Source organism: Chionomys nivalis, chromosome 7 (assembly GCF_950005125.1).
Source record: "Chionomys nivalis chromosome 7, mChiNiv1.1, whole genome shotgun sequence".
Classification (NCBI taxonomy): domain Eukaryota; kingdom Metazoa; phylum Chordata; class Mammalia; order Rodentia; family Cricetidae; genus Chionomys; species Chionomys nivalis.
Window position 1 is genome coordinate 95,056,004 of NC_080092.1, and position 17,358 is coordinate 95,073,361.

General features: G+C 51.6%; 1 protein-coding gene across 1 annotated transcript in view; it reads left to right on the plus strand.

The window, feature by feature from the left end:
* The window catches only part of Ttyh2 (tweety family member 2), a 44,673-nt gene that overhangs the window by 23,760 nt on the left and 3,555 nt on the right, over positions 1-17,358 (plus strand). Inside the window, exons 5-13 of the mRNA XM_057774408.1 lie at positions 3,388-3,483; positions 3,918-3,990; positions 8,500-8,569; positions 8,828-8,883; positions 9,565-9,657; positions 9,846-9,938; positions 11,176-11,318; positions 11,911-12,096; positions 12,939-13,017. Of these exons, the coding sequence (XP_057630391.1) occupies positions 3,388-3,483; positions 3,918-3,990; positions 8,500-8,569; positions 8,828-8,883; positions 9,565-9,657; positions 9,846-9,938; positions 11,176-11,318; positions 11,911-12,096; positions 12,939-13,017 (889 nt within the window). The remainder of the gene's footprint in view (positions 1-3,387; positions 3,484-3,917; positions 3,991-8,499; positions 8,570-8,827; positions 8,884-9,564; positions 9,658-9,845; positions 9,939-11,175; positions 11,319-11,910; positions 12,097-12,938; positions 13,018-17,358) is intronic.

Sequence of the window (17,358 nt, forward strand, 5' to 3'; positions counted from 1 at the left end):
CTTGCCTACGGTCTGACCTTATGTAGGCATATTCTCAACTGAGGATCCCTCCTCTCTGGTGACTCTAGCTTGTGTCAAGCAGTCATAAAGCCAAGCAGCATGTCACCTCAATTAATATAATCTACAAAATCTTGGGTCATTGAAATAGTTCAGCTGGTAGAGTTCCCTGGTCCAAGCTTGATAACCTGAGTTCAATGCCAGGACCTCACATGACGGAAAGAAAACTGGCTTCTGCAAGCTGCCCGTGACCTACACATGTATTATGACATGTGCTGTGTATGTATACACACACACAAAAATAAAATCTTTCTCAGACATGCCCAAAGATTTGTCTCCTGGGTGAGTCTAAGCTCCATCAAGTTGACAATCAAGTTAATGGCCACAGCAACTTAGGCCTCCAAATGCATCTCTGTCTCATCCAACATCTGTTTATGTCCCTCTGTAACCCCATCCCTGGTGACGTCACTAAACTCGGGTCATAGGCCCCAGACTGGCTGCCCTCCTTCTGAATACAGAGTCTCAGAAGGGTCACCGTTGAGAGCCAAGGAAGGAGACAGCTGTCCCTGACCCGGGTTGACCTTCACCCAATGGTAGCATGGACTCTGTGCGTGCATCGTGTGTGACACACACGTCATTGTGCTCAAAGGGTCTGGAGTCCAGGATCATAGACACAGGGTGGAACAGATACACGGGTCTTGCATGACAAGTGTCAGCTCTTTAAATCCCACCCTCACCCAAACGACTTGGCACCTCTTCAAGCCACTGACGAAGAGCAGAGCCTCTGCCCAGCATTGCACAATATAGCGTTGGTTTTCTGTATTTGTGTTCTGTTATATCATAAAACCCCACCCGGGAGGCTGCAGCTGGGGGCTGGGTCCAGAGGAAGTGTTCAAGGCCTCCCCCATCAGACTCCCTTTCCCAAAGGGAAGCACTCACTCAGGCCTGAACTCCATGTGCCAGTCAGGGACCCATCTGGGCAATGCTCCCATCCCATAGACCTTGAATTTCCTTGATATCAGAGATATTCTAGATGGACAGGGCTCCTGGGGTTACTCCTTTCAGACATGGGCAAGATGCCTTCCTCCTTGGGGACCGAAAGGAGCTGCCAACTCTGAGGAGACAATCTGCCCCCGCATCAAAGCCAGTGGAATATTCATAGGGGTGTCCTTATTAACCTGACTCTTTCCCTGGAGTTCATCTGGCTAATCCTGTGGATGTTTTAGTAAAGACCATGATGAAATGGGTATAGGTTTTATATATCAAAAGAGGCTCCTTATTTGGGTCAGGTTAAGGAGCAAGGGTAGTTCAAGCAGGGCTCCTGAATGCTGAGGGTCACTTCCCCTTCTCTGCTTGGGTTAGTAGCTCACAGGCTTCTCCTGGAGGCTTCCCAGAAAGGCTTCCCAACAGTTCCACTCCCAGGAGCACTTTACTGGGGAGACACATCCAGCTCCAGCGTGGAGGGGATAACAAGCCGAGTTACTGCCCGGGCTGAGATGTGGACACTGGCTTACAGATGCCGGATGTGGTGGGGTGAGGGGTGAAGCCAGCAGCATTAGTTCAGCAGGCAAGAGCCAAGTTCATGGTGAGAAGCCCCTCCCCCAGTTCCCAGAGGCTCCCGTGGGAGTACACATTCGCCCGGGAGCTGTTTCTAGGAACCTCTTACAGGGGCAGCGGTTGCAGGAGCTGCGAAAGCACAGCTGTGGGGGGGACAGGAGCCCCTCTGCATCTGGATTTCCTGCAGATGGGAGAGGAGACGGAAGGAGTAACCCAGATTTAGGTTGGGAGCATGGAACCCATGTTTTGGAGGGTGTTGGGGCTGTGGGGTGGGGCTATGCCTCTAGAAGGAAGGAGAGTATAGGATTCCCATGCAGCTTCCGGAAATCTTAACCATTATGAGTCTCGACCTTCTAATCTGTAGCATAGGACGCCAACACTAGATGGATCCCAAGTTCCTTTCAACTCTGACTTAAAAAAAAAAAAAAAAAAAAAAAAAAAAACTTGCTCCTTGGTGGCCTCCATCAAGTGGCAGGCCAGCTCAATTCATGTCCCCAAGCCATAGCCCCATTTCTGGGACCCCAGAGACCTGCCATGGGCTACCTGCTGTTCTGGGGGGTTGAGGGTTTTATTTAAGCCCCTTCTTTTAGGCATCAAACCTCCATTCACAAAGACAGAATCTTATTTGGCTTCTGGGTCCACCAGCTTGCTCCATCCTCCTCAGAGCCTCTGTCACTTCCTGTCAGCTCTATCATGCCCTGCTTACACCCCAAGGTCCAATTTCCAGCATCACATAAAATGTATGGTGGTGCACGCCTGTAATTCCAGCACTTGGCCTGCAAAGGCAGAGGAATCACTATACTGCACTGTGTATCCCATGCAGGTTCCGTGTGTAAGATGGAAGGCCTTGGGCAAGACAGGCAGGCATCCCTCAAATAAGGGGGCCTCTCAGGGGCTCTCCCTGATCTGTGACTGCAGTGTCAGGCCTTACCAGATCTGCTCTCTGAAGGTTCTAGAGACAAAGCGGAGCATCCGGGAACTGCCTGATCGATTGCGGGGAGGGAACCGCAGAGACAGAGCTGTGCAGTCCACTATGGACACTTCCAACCGTGTGTGTCAGAGTGCATTAAAATTTGGCTGGGCGGCTGGGGTGTAGCTCAGTGGCAGAACTCTTGATAGCATCTACGAGGCCCTGGACCTGCTCCCCAGCCTCATAGAAAATAGTAGTATTGCTGGGTGGTGGTGGCGCACGCCTTTAAATCCAGCACTCAGGAGGCAGAGGCAGGCGGATCTCTGTGAGCTCGAGGCCAGCCTGGTCTACAGAACTAGTTCCAGGACAGCCAGGGCTGTTATACAGAGAAATCCTGTCTCAAATAAATAAATAAATAGTAATATTAAGTAAACTGAGACATTCATATCTTGTGATATCTTTGTAGGCTGAGTTTGCTCTATAACCCAAGCTAGCCTGGAACTCCCAAGAGCTGGATTCCAGGTATCTGCCACCACCTTTGGCTTCATTTTCTCGCTTGCATAATTCATACCTCAAGTTCTTGGGTTCCCAGCAGGCATCTATGAATAGTGGCGAATAGAGTGGACAATATAGATGTAGACTGTTTCCACCATGATGGAAAGTTCTAGTGCCCGGTACTGGACTAGGTATTCCACTGGATGGTTAAGGCAAGGGGTAGGAGAATTTGGGATGCAACTTCAAGCCGCCAAGGATCCACAGCCTCTGGACTGTGCTCTCGCTGGTCCGGGCTGCTGTTCTGGCCTTCCAACAGCAGCAGGTGTGTGTGTGTGTGTGTGTGTGTGTGTGTGTGTGTGTGTGTGTGTGTGTGGAGGTGGGGGGGGTTCTGTTATATTGATCCTCACCTTCTCTTTGCCTTCACCCAGATGGCTCTCCTACCTCCTTCTTTTCATTCTGGACCTGGTCATCTGCCTCGTCGCCTGCCTGGGACTGGCCAGGCGTTCCAAGTGTCTCCTAGCCTCGTGAGTAGCCCTGTTTATGGTCCTGAAGCAAAGAGTTGGGCCGGAAGCCCCCGATAGAGGGAGAAGAGGGCCTCGGCAGGCCCTGAGAGTAGTAGCAGCCACGATGGCCCTCCTCAGCACCAGCTCCTTTGCAGGCAGGGGCTCCTCGTGTGTCACATGCCCCACACTCCAGCTGTCTCTGTACGGTCACAGCTGGATCTCTTCAACCCTGGGGTCCACTGGGGTCCACAGCCCTTTGCTACCTGTTAGCAGAGATGGGACAGGCGGAGGGAGTCAGTGCATGACGGAGATGGGGTGGGGTGGGAGGGCAGTGCATGGCCAGGTAGGGCTCTGCCTCGGAGGAAGGATGCTGAATCCAGGTAGGATGACTGCTGTCCAGAAGACTCCCTCCTGTCCACTCTGCCGAGATCCCAGAGTGTCTGCCTCTCTCCTAGCATGCTGTGCTGTGGGGTGCTGACCCTGATCCTCAGCTGGGCTTCTCTGGCTGCTGATATGGCTGCAGCAGTGGTAAGTAGGGGTGATTGTGGGTGGCTGATCTGACCAAGACAGTCCGTCTGTCCTGTCCTATTCAAAGACCCCAGGCAGGCTACCTTTGGACTCAGTCCCTTACCTACCATCCCAGAGTCTTGAACTGAAGAGACTTGGTTCACTTTGGTCCTGGCTAAGAGACAGGAAGGGGTTTGTCCAAAGTTACAGGGCTTCAGGGACAGAGCCAAGACAAGACACCCTGATTGTTTGGGCATGCAGAGAACGCGTGGGTGGCCGGGTAGCTTTTGTGCGAGTGCGAAAAGCTAACCTGGTGGAACCTGGGTGGGTTCCTTTACCTGCCCCTAGACACCAAGTACGAAGAAGGTGGCATCTCCTACCTTCTGTCCCTGCAGTCTTTTGCCCTTACATTCACACATGCTCTGAAATACACGTGTGTGCTTCTGCATGTGATGCCTCAAATGTTATGGAAAAGTGAGGGACTTCCTATGTAGGCATATCATCATAATGTGATATGAATCACTAGTTATACGTGCTTGCTCGCTCTATATGTGTGTATGTTGCTGCATGTCTGTGTGAACATGCATGCACATACAACTGCACACATGCTGAAGAAGACACACTTCACTAGGCGATTTCAAGGAACCAGTCTGCTCTGAGGGTTGTAAGCCAACCCTGTGGTCTGCCCCTGCTTCTCCTTACCCACATCACACCTTGCCAGGTGTCCCTAGGGGTGGCTGGGAGCACTGGTCTTGGGCACTGGTCTGTCATATCCATGAGATAAATGCCCCTGGTGCCACCTGGCTCTGCCACTTTTGAAAGAGGCCTTGTAGAAGTGCTGAAAAGAGCCAGTTCTGGTGACACAAGTCTATGGCTCCAGATGCCCCGGAGACGGAGGCAGGACTGCAAATTAAAGGCCTGTGAGCAACAGAATGAATTTAAGTTTGCTAAGTAAGGCCCATCTTGTAAAGGGGCCAGGAGGCTGTGGGGGTAGAGAGACAGCTCAACTCCTAAAAGCACCTGCTACTCTTTGCAGGGGACCCAAGTTCCAGTCCTAGCTCCCATGTGGTGTCTTGCAGCCATCCATAACTCCAGTTCCAGACTATTAAATGCCTTCTTCTGACTTCTGAGCAGGGCACCAGACACACATGTGGTACATACATGCATACACACACACACACACACACACTGAATCTGGGGGAGGGGTGGGACTGGAAACATAGCTCAGTGGCAGAACCCTGGCCTAGTAAGAAGCTGTAGGTTTGAGCTTTACTACTGTAAAAGGGGAGAGGGAGGGCTGAGGATGCTCAGTCAGTAAGCTTTCTGACACAGATCATGCTGTGTTCGATCCTCAGCACTGGGTCCACTGGCCATGATGGTATCCATTTGTTATCTCAGCACTCGAGGCGGCTAAAGGCAGGGGTTTGTAAGTGTGAGACTAATTCGGGTTACATGAGGTCCTGTCTCAAAACCAACAAAACAGAAAGGACGAGGGCATCTCTCATCTCCCCTTTCTGTGCTGCGACCACACACCAAGGCCTGGTGCCGAAAAGACAGTGCTGGAGCCCAGGCTGTGTTCAAGGCATCCTGGCGGCCTTGGGAGCTGGGAGGTTGTAAACACTGTGGGGAGGGGCTCTGCTGCCCAGAGTGATGGGCACAGCTGCCTGGCTGGCTGCCTCTGCTCCAGAGACAAGTGCAGGCACAGAGAAGCTTTCCATGCTGAGCCTATGGGACTGGGTCCTGCTTCTGGCAGCCTCTGCCTTTTGAAGAAGCGATGGCATCCAGCTTGCCACCGTGAGCTGCCCCTTGGAAGCTGGCGCCCTTCCCGCAGGGGCTTCTCCCATCAGGCATCTCGCCGTTCAAGGAACCCACGGGTCGTTTTATCTGCAGCCGGGTGCCATGGAATGCCAGGGAGCTGGGAGCCATGCCATTTCCCTAATTCCTTTAGTCAGGCCCTTGTGCGGGAGAGGCGGGTGCGAGGGTTCTGAATGGGTCTTTGACAGAGCCGAGGCTGCTGTGGCATTTTAATAGGAAAAGGGGTAAGGAAGAGCTGCGGGTGTGTGGGGGGAGGCCGCCAGCTGTCAAGGGGTCATTGTGCAGAGCTTTTTGTGTTCCCCTACTGCCGCCCTGCCCTCTGAGGCCTCTTGAGGGCAGTGGGGCCAGATTCACACTGTTGCCCTTCCCCCAACCTGCCCACCAGGCAGGGCATCCATAGGGTTGAGTGTGGACACTAAGGCTTCCAGGGCACGCTGAGTTGGGGGAAGGCTGAGAACTGGGGACCCAAGCTCAGAGCCTCCAGACCTGTGGTCCTAGGCCCTCACTGCTGGCCTTCCTGGCCACCCCTATGTAGTCGGTAAGAGCCACAGGCAAGCTTTTAGGTGCCAGGGGGCTCTTTTGGCAGAGGAGAGGCAATGCCAAGAAGGAAGAGAGCAGGAGGAGTCTCCACAGCTGCTTTGACTGCAGCAACGGTGACAACACTCCCAGAGCACATGGGCCTGAGAGGCAGCAGGCCCACCTCCTGGGTCGGAGGCAGGAGCATAGCTTGTAGAGCCCCTAGCCTTAGCCTTATCTTCCCTTCATCCCTTCCCAGCAGCAGGACCCCTGGAAAGTCCCTGAAGTTCTCCACACCACAGTGCTCTCCTGTGTAAAATGGGGAGAAGAGCAGTACCTGGTGCCTCAGACGGCACGCAGGGATTACTCGAGGTGTGGTAGCCATCTTGGCTTCTAAGACAGTTTCCACAGTTCTGAGGGTCACAGGCATGACTCCTTCAGATACTCAGGAGCTTCCTGCAGGCTCAACCATCACCTGGCCTAGCTCACCTAGGCTAGCTCACATGGGCTAGCCTCTGGCAACTCCTCCTACCCGTCACACTTGCACTAGTTACCCTCTTCCTGACATCCTAGTCACCATTGAAGGAATACTTACTGTATGAACACATACATGCATACACATGTATGCCTGTGCACACATGTATATCACCTTCACCGGTAGATCTGGATTCTCACAGTAAGCCATGTACCCCACACTATCTTAACCCACTTTCCCAGGAGATGTGGGCTAAAGCTCAGACCTGGCTTAAGCAGAGAAGGAAGCGAAGTCTCAGCAAAGGTGAAACTCGTAAAGGGGTTCCTAGTTCCCCCGTCTTTGGACCCTAGGCTTCTTGAGGTGTGTCTCCACTTACCATTATTCTCTCCAGCAACCCCAACCCGGCTCCCCATCTCTGCTAATCCAGCCAAGGGGTGAGGGTGCACCGCCGGGCCTGCTGGTGCTGCAACTCTAACTGATAATAATAGGCTCACTGATTTATTATGTATGTTGGTGGTTTGTGTGTAAAGCCATCCTCTGCAATCCTGAGTGCATGTGGGTGATTGCATATGTTGGGGGGAGGGTGGTCGTGTCTGTGTTGGGGAAGAGATGAATGAAGGTCAGGGTACTCTGGAGACGTTTTGAATCTAGAGGAGCCTATTGCTCCCCAAAGTCACCCCCCACACATTTTCTACTCTCAGTACCAAGACACAAACATACACCCCTGACAAGTACCAGACCTCAGTCCTAAAGCCATGCCCGCATCTAGAAAGAGCTCAAAACCCAAGTATTGATTCAGTGGGTAAGGGGTGATGCTGCGTATAGACAGAGTACCCCTCGTGTTGCAGGACCACCTGCAGGATTTCCAAGCTCGGGGATCATGCACCAGAGAAGTGGGTAGCCCCTTAGTACGGGGCACAGGAACCAGAGTTTGCCCCTGCTGCTCTGAGAGGTAGAGCGCCCCTTTTCTCCAGTTCCCCATTGCACCCCATGTCAGTTCTAGGCTCAGAACATGGCATCCTCCTGCCACTCCTCTTTCATGCAGTCACCCTGACCTTAGTGGTCCCTTAGCCAGCCCATGCTCCCTCTGACTCCCTGCCCCTGGTCTCAGCGACGGAAGTCTGTCCCCATAGGTCCCAAGATAAACTTTTTCCTGGCCTAACCCCTCAGATAGCAAGTCAGAGTCAGGCATAGTGACGCACGCCTTTAATCCCAGCACTTCAGAAAGCAGAGGGCAAGCATATCTCTGTGAGTTCGAGGCCAGCGTGGTCTACAGAGTGAACTCCAGGACAGCTACACAGTTAGATTCTGTTTCGTTTTGTAAGTCGGGGACCTTCCAGGGGTTGACCACCAGAGTGTCCAGAGCTTGGCACAGGCAGTGATACAGTTGAGAAGAGCAAATAAGCCTGAGAGGAAAGGAGCCCCCCCGCCCCCCCCCCCGACTCACACCTGCAGCTGCCCCTGGGTTAATAGTCCTATGTGAGGTGAATAGAGTCATCAGGTCTATACAATAGATGTGACTACTCCGACACAAAAAGTAAGTAACTTGCCCAAAGTAACAGGTAGGAAAGGACAGAGGCAAGACTCAAACCTGATAATCAGATTCCCAGCCTCTTTTCTGCCCCAGGCTGGGTTAGAGATCTTGTGACCAGGGTAGCAGGAGTCAGGCTCACTCCTCCCAGTGCCTGAGGGTCTGACCTTCCTCTCCCCATTCCTGTCTCCAGGGCACCAGTGACTTCTGCGTGGCTCCTGACGTCTACATCTTGAACAACACACAGAGCCAGATCAGTTCAGGTAATGTATTCTGGGGCCTCTGTCCCTAGAGCCATTCATTAACTCAGGCTAAACCTATATGACCCAGTTACCTACATGCTACCTCTTCCTGCAGTCGCCAAGGGTCTTCCCACCCAGACTTAGGTTTTTCTAGACCACTTCCTGGTTAACTGCCTTCTTTGGGAGCTGGAGGGAAGAAGGGAGTGGGTCTGGACCACTGAGCAGGCAGAGGGTCCGGTTTCCTGTGGGCTTCCTGACACAGATGCTGTTGCTTTGCAGAGGTGACCCGCTACTACCTGCATTGCAGTCAGAGCCTAAGCAGCCCCTTCCAGCAGGTACAGCCCCCCAAGAGCACCCTCATCCTTCCCGCAGCCCCTCATCACCTTCCTCTCAATGGATCCTGAACCCTGCCGTGTACCAAGATGGTGGCCAGTGGGGCATCTCTTCCCTGTGGTCCGTCTCTTAGCCGTTCTCTGAAGGGGGCTTTGCTCTTGATCACTGCATTCTGTACCTTTCTCCTGTGCTCCCAGTGTGCTCTTCCTTGGAGAGCTGGTCATTCTGCTGGTGCTGTGCCAGTGGGGATAGAGCCCAAGGTTCTGTTTTTCTCACAAGCTCCATGGCAAGTTCCATGTAGTCTGAGGACCACATCTGAGTAGCTTGAAGCAAGAGGACTGTGGGACTCTTAAAAAGCCAGAGGGATGTGGGGAAAGACGCCTTATGTGGGGAGGAGAATAATCCTACCATAGTGATTGGGTTGGCCGAATGGCTCAAAATCTGAATCCTGGGGAACAGTTTCCTTCTATGACTTAAAGTCCAGTGTTCCAAAACCAATGGAATCCAGCTTCTTAAGCCTGTCCCCTGAATCCAGAGTCCAAGAGCCCTTTACAGTGGGTACAGCCTGTTCCTCCTATATGTTTGCCTGATGGTGACATGGCTACAGGAGGACAAGCCTCCTTGTAGCTGTGGGACTTCTGGGGGAACGGATTCTCACGAGAGGCTGTGGTCTCTCCACCCAGTCGCTGACCGCCTTCCAGCGCTCGCTGACCACCATGCAGATCCAGGTCGCAGGCCTGCTGCAGTTTGCCGTGCCCCTCTTCCCTACAGCAAAGGTAAGGGAACTGCCACGCATGCCAACTGTGTCGGCAGGAGTGGAGCCCTCGCTGAACCCCCACTCCCATCCGCCCTTTCCTCTGCCACACTCCTACCTGTACCCTGGCCAGGTTGTGTGGGGGAGGCATTCTGCCAGCTGTGCGTCCCTCACTCCCTGTGGCTCAGCCCTTCCCTCCTCCTACTGCAGAAAGACCTTCTTGGCATCCAGAGTCTGCTAAACTCCTCTGAGACCAGCCTGCACCAGCTGACTGCCATGTTGGATTGCCGAGGGCTGCACAAGGTACTAGGTGACTGACCGTGGAGGGTGTGGGAGACACCAGCAAGACACATTTTCCTAGAGAGAAGCCAGCAAAGACCTAGGAAAAGGACTTCCTGGCCTCCCTTCAGGCCCAGGAATGAGGCTGAAGCCAGATAGTGGGAAGTGGCTTTTTGATTCTCTCTGACGGCTGCAGGGGAGCACAAATAAAGGAACTTAGGGTGGGAACTAGGAAGGTTGGGCAGGTTAGTTTTCGAATATTAGAACTCCCTAACCTAAATAATGAATGTATAGTTAACCATTGCCTAGACTTCTTGCCATTGGGTCAATCCATCCATCTCACTGTTTTGTAATCCAATGGTTCAATCTCGTTACCAGAATACAATGTATATATGCATGCCCTCCTGACAGACATGCTAGTACATGCTTGTAGTCCCAGTACTTAGAGGCTGAGGCAGCAAGATCATGTATTTAAGACCTCCTGGGAAGCCTTGTCTTAAAGAGGGAGGGAGGGAGGGAGGGAGGGAGGGAGGGAGGGAGGGAGGGAGGGAGGGAGGGAGGGAGGAAGGAAGGAAGGAAGGAAGGAAGGAAGGAAGGAAGGAAGGAAGGAAGGAAGGAAGGAAAAGCCAGATATGGTAGCACACACTTTTAATACCCAGAACTTGGGAGGCAGGGGCAGGTGGGTTTCTGTGAATTTCAGGTCAGCTAGGGCTACATAGTGAGATCCTATCTAAAAAATACCAAACCCTAACCTCACGTATATACAATAATGCAAAGCACACAGGGGTATGTGAGCACCTCGCCCCCAAGCAATGTATGAGCCGATGTATGCCAACATCTTAAATAACCCATATAGATTTAGAGTAAACACATATTCTATGACCCATGTATGCCCCCCCCCCACATCATATACACTTAGACATAAGATAATAGACTTTTTGAAAAAAGTAATGGAGTTATAGATGTAACCTGTTTCCAGTTCTACAACTAGTGACCTCCTCATCTGTCTAGTTGGAAGTCAGCCTCTGGTGTCCAGCACACAGTAGGAGGTCAGTAAATTCCTGTAGAGCAGTCTGTCCCAAGGAGTCCCTCAAGTGCCTCTAGAGTAGGGACCCTTAAAGGCAGTGAACTGTGCTTCTGGTTGGGAGAGCAACCAGAAGATGGTAGGTGAAGGCAGGAAGGAGAGGGGCTTCCAGGGAAGGGCTCAGAACCTAGGCTTTGCCACCCATCCCTCTGCAATGGCATGTCCCTGTTTCCTTAGGACTACCTGGACGCCCTCACTGGTATCTGCTATGATGGCATTGAAGGTCTTCTGTTCCTTGGTCTCTTCTCCATCCTGGCTGCCCTGGCTTTCTCGACCCTGACCTGTGCAGGACCTCGAGCCTGGAAATACTTCATCAACAGGTAGGGTACCAGAAAGGTGGCCCCCTGCAGCATGGAGGCTTTCTGTAGGGAACACCGATGAGCTAGTCACCTGAGACAGAGGAGGGCAGCAGAGGGTGTGGCAGGCTGGATGGATTTCTCTAAGGATTGAAATAGATCCCCGCAAAAGTAACTGGGCCAAAGATGGTGACAACCCTCCTGACACTGCCCTGTATCCCTTGCTCTGCTTCCTAGGCAAGACTTTGCAAGGTGACGTGATGAGAGGGAGGCCCCAGAAAATAGCAGGGAGGATCAAAGATGTCATTGTTAAGATAGAACCTGTAGGCTCCTTATGGAGAGAGACAAAGACGAGATTTCAGGACCTCACGGATAGGTAAGGTAGGGTGAGTGGATCACCTTCCCACCACCATGTCTGCAGTCAGTATGGAGCACTGTCTGGAAGAGGTGGACATGGAACTGGAGTCAGGTGGAGTAAGTCGTACCCTGAGGACCATGCTTTTGTAGTTGCTAGAGATGTGTATGGCCCGAGTATCCTAGAAAGAGAGATTGGGGAGCATAATAGGACCTTGAGCCTCATCCGTCACAGCTGACCAACTTCTACATCTTGTTCTAGGGACAGAGACTATGACGACATTGATGACAATGACCCTTTCAACCCCCAAGCTCGGCGCATCGCAGCCCACAACCCAATGAGGGGGCAACTGCACAGTTTCTGCAGCTACAGCAGCGGCCTTGGCAGCCAGTGCAGCCTTCAGCCTCCTACCCAGACCATCTCCAATGCCCCTGTCTCCGAGTACATGTATGCACAGTAGAGCCCCCGGGTCTCCCACACCCAGCATAGCCCTCCCAGCCCCGGAGTGAGGGTGGGTTTATAGACAGAGTGTTTGGTCCCCAAAAACACATGGGGGAGGTCACACATCAGAGAGCACGGGTTGCCTAATAGGAGACCCCTCCACAGCCATGTATGCTGGAGAAAAGCGCGCTACAGGTATCAAGATGTGGACTTTTTTTTTTAAGTTCTTTTTTTTTTTTTAAATTTTATTATGTATACAATATTCTGTCTGTGTGTATGCCTGTAGTCCAGAAAAGGACACCAGACCTCATTACAGATGGTTGTGAGCCACCATGTGGTTGCTGGGAATTGAACTCAGGACTTTTGGAAGAGCAGGCAATGCTCTTAACCTCTGAGCCATCTCTCCAACCCCCAAGATGTGGACTTTGCTACAAGCCCTCAGGTCAGTCCAAGCCTGAGAAGCTGCACTTCTCCACACCATAGTGCTCCTGGCATCTGTCCCTCATTGGTGGTCTCTTCCCTGGTCCCCCTGGAACAGTGGTTCTCAACATGTGTGGTATCAGATATCCTGCGTATCAGATATTCACATTACGGTTCATAACAGTAGCAAAATTACAGTTTATGAAGTAGCAATGAAATAATTTCACAGTTGGGTAGCCCAAGCTGTCTTCACCCTCCCCGATGTGCCGGCATCAGAGGTGTGAGCCACCACCCCCGGCTCTTTTCCCTTTATTGTCCTACCCACAATCCCTCCATCATACCCACCTCCACCTGCCGCCACCACCACCCTCGGCTCCCATGAGCACAAGTTCCTGCACACACACCTGATCTCTCCTCTGGGCCCACAGGAACCAGGCCATACTCTTTGGTGGGAACCCACGATACGAGAATGTGCCACTCATCGGGAGAGGTTCCCCTCCGCCCACAGTAAGTATCCCTTCCGTGGCAAAGTCCCTATCAGGGACATAATCAAAGATAAAACCTGTCAACACAGTGTGTGAACCCCACAGAGATAAAAAAGAAGGCAACAGCTTTGCTGCTAGATAGAGGCTGCCTCACATGCCACGGGACATAAAGACACAAAGCAATCTCACCCTGTTAGATGGTCTCCCGGGCATGGCCCACTGCACAGCTGTCCTCAAGATAAATGGCCTCTGTCCTCAATCAAGAGGACCAGCAAGAACATTTGTCCTACTGGCCCAACATAAATCCACCCCATAGTTAGAGCAACATGCTCGGCTGGTCATTGTTTTCACTCAGAGGGAAAAGCAAATTTCTCATACCATGCCATAGTCCGGGGCTTCCAAGTTGGAGCTCGGCACCTTAGCTGTCACTGGGGAGGGAGTGTCTTCTATGATAATGGCCTTTACAGGGCTCTCAAGAAACTGTTCCTAGGGCTAGGGTTGTGAATCAGTTGGCAGAGCCCCTGCCTAGCAGGTGTGAGGCCTTGGATTCAAACCCCAGCACCAGGGAAAAGAAGTTCAAGGTCACACAGAACAAGTTCAAGGCCATCCTGGACACAAGAGATCCTACTTTAAAAGGAAAAAAAAGAGCGAAAAAGGAAAAAAAACATTATTTTATTATTCTTGTAAGATCAAAAGGAAATTTCTTCTGCTTTATTCATTTATTTATTTGATGTACTTGGGGTTTTTGCCTGCCCCACGTACATGCCTGGTACTTGTAGAGGCCAGAAGAGGACATCAGATCCCCAGGGACTGGAGTTACAGGTGATTTTTTTTTTTTTTTTCGAGACAGGGTTTCTCTGTGGTTTTGAAGCCTGTCCTGGAACTAGCTCTGTAGACCAGGCTGGTCTCGAACTCACAGAGATCCGCCTGCCTCTGCCTCCCGAGTGCTGGGATTAAAGGAATGCGCCACCATCGCCCGGCTACAGGTGACTTTTAAACCATCATGTGAGTGCTGGGAATTGAACCTGGGTCCTCTGGAAGAGCAGTCAGTACTCTTGACCACTGAGCCATCTCTCCAGCCCCCCACTCCACCTCTTAAAAAGGTTAAGGTTGAATTAGCTCAGTGGTAAAACACTTGCTTAACGTGTCAGAGGTTTGGTCCTGAGGAGAAGCGTCGTGGTATTTTTGCCTCCTCTACCACTTCCAACCAAGAAGCCGTACAAAGGTAGAGCCCAGGCTGACTCTTAACTCACTCATAGCTCACTGTGCACTGTGTAGCTAAGGCTGACTCCTTAACTCATGCTCACTGTATAGCCAAGGCTGTCCTTGAACTTCTGATGCTCCGACCCCTACCCTCAAGTGCGGGCTTCACAGGCTTGTGCCTCCCATGGTTTATGTAGTAGTGACCTAGAGACTGCACCTTTAAAATCCCGTCCTGCCTTCTGCTAGTCAGCTTTCTAGACCTTTCTTTCTCCCTCCAGCTGTCAGGCCCCAGTGGCACAGGCTGTCTTTATTATTAATCTAAGCCAAACATGATTTGGGAAGATCTGCTGCTGGGAAAAAGGAGTTAATCGCTATACTGCGATTGTAAATAAAAGGGATTTCTAGGTTACCTTCTGTTTGAGACAATCAGGCCACTCTCCATGTCCTCAACCGAGGTAAACAACAGCTGACCTTATTTGCAAGGCTGGAGGACAGAACAGCCCTCATTGCCTTGGCAAAGGTGATTACCAGCTGTCCCATCTCAGCCAGCCTCAGAGGAAGAGTCCCACCCTCTGCCCTTGCTGGGGACATCTGGAGAGACGGGTACTGATGCTGTTGTCCATGGAAACCAGCAGGATGAGGATGTGAAACACACACAGCCCAACTGTCTGCACTCCACTCCATGTGCCGTCTCTGAACTCTTAGCCCAAGCTGTGAGGGAGAGAGGGTTCTGCCTATGCCTCCACCTCCCTCCGAGTCACCAGAGCGGGTGAGTGAGAGGAAGCAAGGCCGCCAATGACTCGGCCTGGAAAGTGTCTTCCCCTTAGTTCTATCTCCACAGAATCTCTCTTGTGTTTCCAGACCCCTTCTTAGACCCCAACAAAAATAACTCGGGGCGATTGTGAAGATTCCTGAGTTCAAGATCTTCACTGGCTTTATCTTCAGTTCTAAGCTCTCCCATCCTATAAAACAGTGGTATTCTTGTAAGCCCTGAACGGGGTGGTATTGATGCTGAGAACTAGAACTCGGGACCTCACACATCCTCCGTCTACCGCCAGGCTATACCCTCAGCCCCAAGAGATGAGCTTTACAGATAGCAAAGGACCAAGGAGAGCAGAAACAAGGAACGAAATTCTGATTGGTTTTTTTCAAAGTTCTGTCTTGTAAAAGAGATCCTTGTAATCCTTACTGTTGGGTAAAGATTAAAGCAGAGGGAACCTCATGATCGCCTGCTCGAAACTGACCCATTTCGAGAAATCTTGGCTGTTCTCACTCATGTGGCACTTTAGCGTGAGTTACTCCATTTTGATTTTCAGTCTGGCCCAGTACAGAACTCAGGTTCGATTCTCGGTCCAAAGCAGTGACCCCTTGTCATTTTCTTATAATAATAGTTGCAGGGTTTGTTTTTGTTGTTTTGTTTGTTTTTGTTTGTTTGTTTGTTTTTGATTTTTCGAGATAGGGTTTCTCTGTGTAGCTCAGGCTGTTCTGGAACTCCGTCGACCAGGCTGGCCTTGAACTCACAGAGATCCACTTGCCTCTGCCTCCAAGTGCTGGGATTAAAGGCAGGCGCCACCACCACCTGGCTTTGCCTCTGGCCTTTTATCGTTCTCTATTCTATACGCGTTTCTTCTTACTCCGTGGCTGGCTGTATAGCTGCGTGGCTGGCCCCTGGAGTCCTCTCTCCTCCTTCTCTCGTTCCTTGATCCTCCTTTCCTCTCTTTTCTCTATTTAGTCTCTCTGCCTGCCAACCCTGTCTATTTCTCTCTCCTGTCCATCCGTTGGCTGTTTAGCCCATTATTAGATCAGTCAGGTGTTTTAGGCAGGCAAAGTAGCACAGCTTCATGGAGTCGAACAAATCTAGCATAAAAGAATGCAACACATCTTTTTTTTAGTATTTATTTATTATGTATACAATAGTCTGTCTGTGTGTATGCCTGCAGGCCAGAAGAGGGCACCAGACTCCATTACAGATGGTTGTGAGCCACCATGTGGTTGCTGGGAATTGAACTCAGGACCTTTGGAAGAGCAGGCAATGCTCTTAACCGCTGAGCCATCTCTCCAGCCCCCTGCAACACATCTTTAACTAATATTTCACAACAAATAGCAGCACGGGGGTTCTCCTCAGACTCGCTGAAACAGACCCTCCCAGGGAAGCGGCCTGGGAGATTTGAAGTCTAACAAACTGACCAGGCGAATTTGGGAATGTTGCTTTCTCCGGGGGGTGGGTCTCATGCATGTGTGTGCACTGGAATCTGTGGGCTTGTGGAATCTGGGCTGGGACCCAGGCAGAGCTGATGCTGGAGGCCTGGGAGTCAAAGTGGAGAGCCAGCACTCTCAGGCTGCCTTGCTCAGCGGCCCCAGTGCTCTAATGGACAGGATGGTCCTGTGTGTTGAAGGTGGACCGCGCGCTGTGGGATGTTTACCTGGTTTCTGCTTGCTAGATGTCCGTAGTATCCTGTCCTCACTCCTGCCCCAGCTGTGACAACTGGAACATCATTAGATATCGTAGGTGTGTCTGAGAGACAAGATCACCTCATAGAGATGCCCTGGGCCCCCTGAAGAAGCGTTCCACGTCCTTTCTACTCCTCATCCTACCCCAAGTGGCATGCTTGCTGTTGTGTGTGACCTACACCTCAGAAAGGTTCCTGGGGCTGGGAGACTCTGATCCTGGGCAGACCAGCAGCAATCATGAGCTTGTCAAGAAATGTAACATGTCTGACTGGGTGGTGGTGGCATGCACCTTTAGTCCCACCCAGCACTTGTGAGGCAGAGGCAGGTGGATCTCTTGAGTTGGAGGCCAGCTTGGTCCACAAAGCAGATGCTGGAACAACCAGGACTGTTACACAGAGAAACCTAAAAGCCTGTCTCAAAAAAACAATCACCAAGAAGGAAAGAAGGAAAGATGGAGGCAGAGTCCCGGGGCCAGAGAGGTGGACCAGTAGCAAATATTACTGCCTCCTCTTGCAGGGGACTCAGGTTCAGTTCCCAGAACCCACATGGAGACTCACAACACCTGTTCCTCGAGTTGCAGGGGTCCGATGTCCTCTTCTGACTTTTGCAGGCCAGGTACACATGTGGAGTGAATGCGCGTGCAAATGCAAAACACTTCTACAGATAAAATCAGTCTAAACATTTTCTCAGCAGGAGCAGAAATGTTGCC